We start from the raw sequence: 3,956 nt of genomic DNA on the forward strand, positions 1-3,956 counted from the left end.
CACACCCTAAATAAACTAATCCAATCACTTTCCAAAGGCACCACCATAGTCTGAGTTGCCACCCTTTTAATACCTAACCAATTATGCTGAGGATTAAATTCCTGCATGAGTTCATGTTCATACACAGAACACATAGAGCCTAAAATACTGACTAGCAGTCCCTTTACAGAATGTGCCAAACCCTCCCCCCACTCATCTATTTAACTGAACACCTAGTCTATATTAGGTGTTAAGCATTTGGAAAATAAAGGAATGGAGAAGGGACACAGTTCTTACTCTTCTGGATACTCTATTCTCCTAGAGGTGATAAGTTAATGCTATTTTAAAAGATCCAGCACTCTGGAGCTCTGGGCGGAGTCCACACTCTGGCCAGATGTGGCTTCTGGGCTCCTGATCTAAGTCTAATTCATATCCCACCACCTAGCAAAGTCAACCAAAAATGCAGAGATGAAGCTTCAATTCAAGAATTTTTATTTTGGAATAAACAATAAGATTGTAATCTGATACATATATGCTCAGGCCAGGATGGCAGTTGGTATGTTCAGGGAACAAAAGAAAGGTTAGAGGTTGATTAGGACAAGGAATTCTATGTAAGCAAAAGTTTACAAGCACTTTCGCACTTTTGGGAGCCAGCAAGCTCTAAGCAGAGGCAGTTACCACGTAAAGTTAGTCTTAAGACTATAGTTGGCAGTTCCAACGTCAGCTGCTGAATAAAATTAGTCTTAAAGATAGGGCAGGCTGTTTCGTTGGGTTGTTTCCGTGCAATAGTTCCTGGAGCAGACGATCTTGACCTGAATGTTTTTCTTCCCATAGTTTCTCTACTCCATTTTAATGAGATGTGACAGAAATTTTTTATAATGAATTTTCAGACCATCAAGACGGAAGGCAGCACAAGGGGACGTACCTTTCCAGGTGAGTGAAGGTCACTGTGCAAGTCATTGAAAAGAATAAAAATAAAGTGTTCACATGTGAGCACATGGAAGTCAGGTCTCGCAGAATTAGTATCTGGCGCCAGGTGCATGCAGAGTGGCCTCTGGGTCTGGGACTGGATGGTCAAAGTCTGTCCTAGTCCCCGTGCCAGTAGAGTTGGCAGAAGTCTCCAGTGAAGGCAGAGATCTGAAGGGCGAAGATAAGGAAAAGGCTACAGAAGCTGCTACAAGAGGGCTTGAGACTCCAGGGTTGGTCTCAGCTATTTGTCTTCTCAAGTTCTGGGCAGCTCCTCCCTTTCTCTTTTTCCTGTTCTGAAGAGGTGAGTGTTAGTTCTGGAGACCTCACAGAGCTATTTGGCCCAGGCCTGGGTCTAAGAGCAGGCTTGGGGCTTCAGGAGAGGCGAGCAGGTGTCGGGCCGGACTCGTTGCTGGCCTTGGTGTCTTCCTCGATCTTCCACAACACCAGACTCATGCAGGAACTGGCGTCCTCCTGGGAGTTGTGGCCACGCACGTCATCCTGGATGACCTTGTGGAGGTAGTCGGCCATGAGATTCCGCAGCGAGCGCTTGAACGGGAGGCCCAGGTGATGAGGGAAGAGCACAGATGTGTCCACCACCGTGCAGTGGATGACCTTCAGGGTCAACAGGTCGCTCTCCAGGCTGTGCCCGATGAGGATGGTGTCGGCGCTGAACAGGCTCAGCAGGACGGCCTGGACGTCGCGCAGTGTGACGTTGGTGTGGGCGAGGTCGGCCTCGGTCACCCCGGAAAACTTGGTGTTATAGTCCACGATCTCGTTATCGGGCTTGACGAAGGTGTCGTACACCACTCGCATTTCGGGGTCCACCACCGTGACCCGCGTCAGCTCCAGCCCCAGCGTTGTGTAAGACATCTCGCAGTCAAGGGCGTAGACGCCCGGCTGGGCGGGGTGAGACCGCGCCCTCTCGGGCGTTGTCACAAACCCTTGGAGGTTTTCCTTCCGGCCGTCTTGGACATGCCGCTTGGCGACCTGGCAGCCGGCAGAGCCCAAAGCCTCCGCGCAGCATATGTACCTGGTCTCCCAGCCGCCAGCCGCCTCTGCCGGCCGAAGCCGCCCCCAGTGGTAGCGACATTCCTGGTCGCCAGCACTGAGGCCCGAAGGCAACACCGGGTACTTGGTGCCACAGCGGCAGCAGATTCTGCAGGAGGCGTCTTTGGGCAGCTTCTCCTGGCCTTTGAAGAGGATGGCTCCCCCTGGCCGCTCAGGGTGCGGGAAGGGGTAGCCGTTCTCCTTGAGCTGGTCTTCGGTGAGCAGGTAGCGGCCGAGGCGCCTGTACAGGGTGGCGCTGTTGGCACTTGGCGCGGCGCTGGGCACTAGGCCCCTGAGCCTCCGGAGGGTGCTCGCGGCGACGTCCACGTAGATTCTTTTGCTGGGGCTGCAGTCGTAGGCCACCTTCTCCTCATTCAGCGCTTTCTCTGTGGCCTCCTGATTGGAAGAGCAGAACTTGAGACATTCCTCGATAAACAAGCTGAGGTAACGTTGGCGGACCACAGAGGGGACTTTGCCCTCACACTCTTTGGAGACGATGGGTTTGTTGAAACCCTGGGAGGCGGGGCTGGAAGCGATCCGCTTGGACGGGATGGTGCTGGTGGTCTTGGGCACCATCCCCGACCACGTGCGCGCCTTGGGTGGCCGGCTGCCGGGCTCGGGGACGTGGACGGGCAGGCTGCTGCTGGCCGCTAGGGGCCTCTTGGCACCTATGGGCACTGCGGACGAGCCGGGCTTGGCGACATAGGCAGTCCTCCTCTTCTCACCGGGGGCTGAGATGTAGACCGAGTAAGGCTCCTCAGGCGGCCGTGGGGCAGCTTGTAGCCAGCGGAATGGTTCCATGTGCGCCTGTGGGGCCGGCCAGAACCACCCGTTCTGAGGTGTCCCGGGCCAGGCCCGGGACAACGCCGGGCCTCTCCTCGGGGGCTCGGCATGGATGACGACAAATTTGGGGGCCTGGGTGCACATCTGAGGCACCCAGATCAAGCCGCCCCAGGCAGGATGGTAGCAAGGCGGCAGGAACGCCACGGCGGAGCGGACCACCCGTTCGGCCCTCTTCTGAGATTCTGGATACCCTGGCGGGAACCAGCAGGGCGCAGTGGCCCTCAGGCTCATGCTGCCTCACAGTCCCGGAGCGTCTCTGTGAGAGATCCGTGCTCTTGGCCCTTATATAGGCCGAGGGTGGGGCGGAAATCCCTGGTCCTGATTAGGTACACACCTTAATCTGATATTTTTTTATTTGATTTTCCTCAGTATTCTAGCTTCCGAAGGCCCTCGGGCCCCTCTACTGAGAAAGGTCTAATGTTTGGATCAGTGGATCTCCTTGTTTGTAATGTTGGAGCCATGTTCTATGCCCTGAACTTTTCCCGCGCTTACTCACAGAACCCTGCAGGGACCCTAGGATCTTAAAACCGTGGTGGTTACTGCCGCGGCACCACAGGGGAAGAAATCAAGGCTTTAATTGTCCATGCTTTGCCCAAGAACACACAGTCCAGCGTGAGCCACGCAGTCTGGAAGACGCTGGTTACTCTGGGGCTGCTTCGTGTCTCATTCTTCCTTGCTTGCCGACCCCTCCCCAGCCCTGCGGACCAGTTGAGGCAGGATGTAGACAGGACTCATTTCTGTCCCAGGACACAGGCGGACTTGGATGCAAGTTGAATTCATAGGCAAAAGGACATAGGGACCTTATTTCTGAAGATGGGTGGGCAGGTAGGGCCCGTGAGAATAATCTTGGTAACCAGAACTTCTTTCTCCCTTTCACTTTAAAACTAGGATAAATTTCAAAAGGGAGACATTAAATTAGAAGACAATAAATTAGAAGGGAAATTGAGGGCTGTAATGGTAGAAAGTACCTGGGCTTTGTACTTGTCAGAGGCCTGACTTAAGTGAAGTCCTAGAAGAATCTTAAAAGTAATATTCATACCACACCACTTATCACCAATAAAAATTGATTTAAATTCTTAGAGATAAAGATGGGTAAAGTTGAACTGATCAAAGATTTC

The 3,956-nt window shown here is 53.3% G+C and overlaps 1 protein-coding gene across 1 annotated transcript; it reads right to left on the minus strand.

Moving 5' to 3' along the window:
* Nucleotides 1-1,320: 1,320 nt before the first annotated feature.
* Nucleotides 1,321-3,069, minus strand: LOC133762112 (putative exonuclease GOR). The gene has a single exon (XM_062195176.1). The coding sequence runs from the start codon at nucleotides 3,067-3,069 to the stop codon at nucleotides 1,321-1,323; it is 1,749 nt and encodes a 582-aa protein (XP_062051160.1).
* Nucleotides 3,070-3,956: the final 887 nt, after the last annotated feature.

The sequence above is a fragment of the Lepus europaeus genome, chromosome 6, assembly GCF_033115175.1.
Source record: "Lepus europaeus isolate LE1 chromosome 6, mLepTim1.pri, whole genome shotgun sequence".
Classification (NCBI taxonomy): Eukaryota; Metazoa; Chordata; class Mammalia; order Lagomorpha; family Leporidae; genus Lepus; species Lepus europaeus.

Bases quoted from the DNA above. Each gene is read 5' to 3' on its own strand.
- LOC133762112 (XM_062195176.1), bottom strand. From the start codon at position 3,069: ATGAGCCTGAGGGCCACTGCGCCCTGCTGGTTCCCGCCAGGGTATCCA.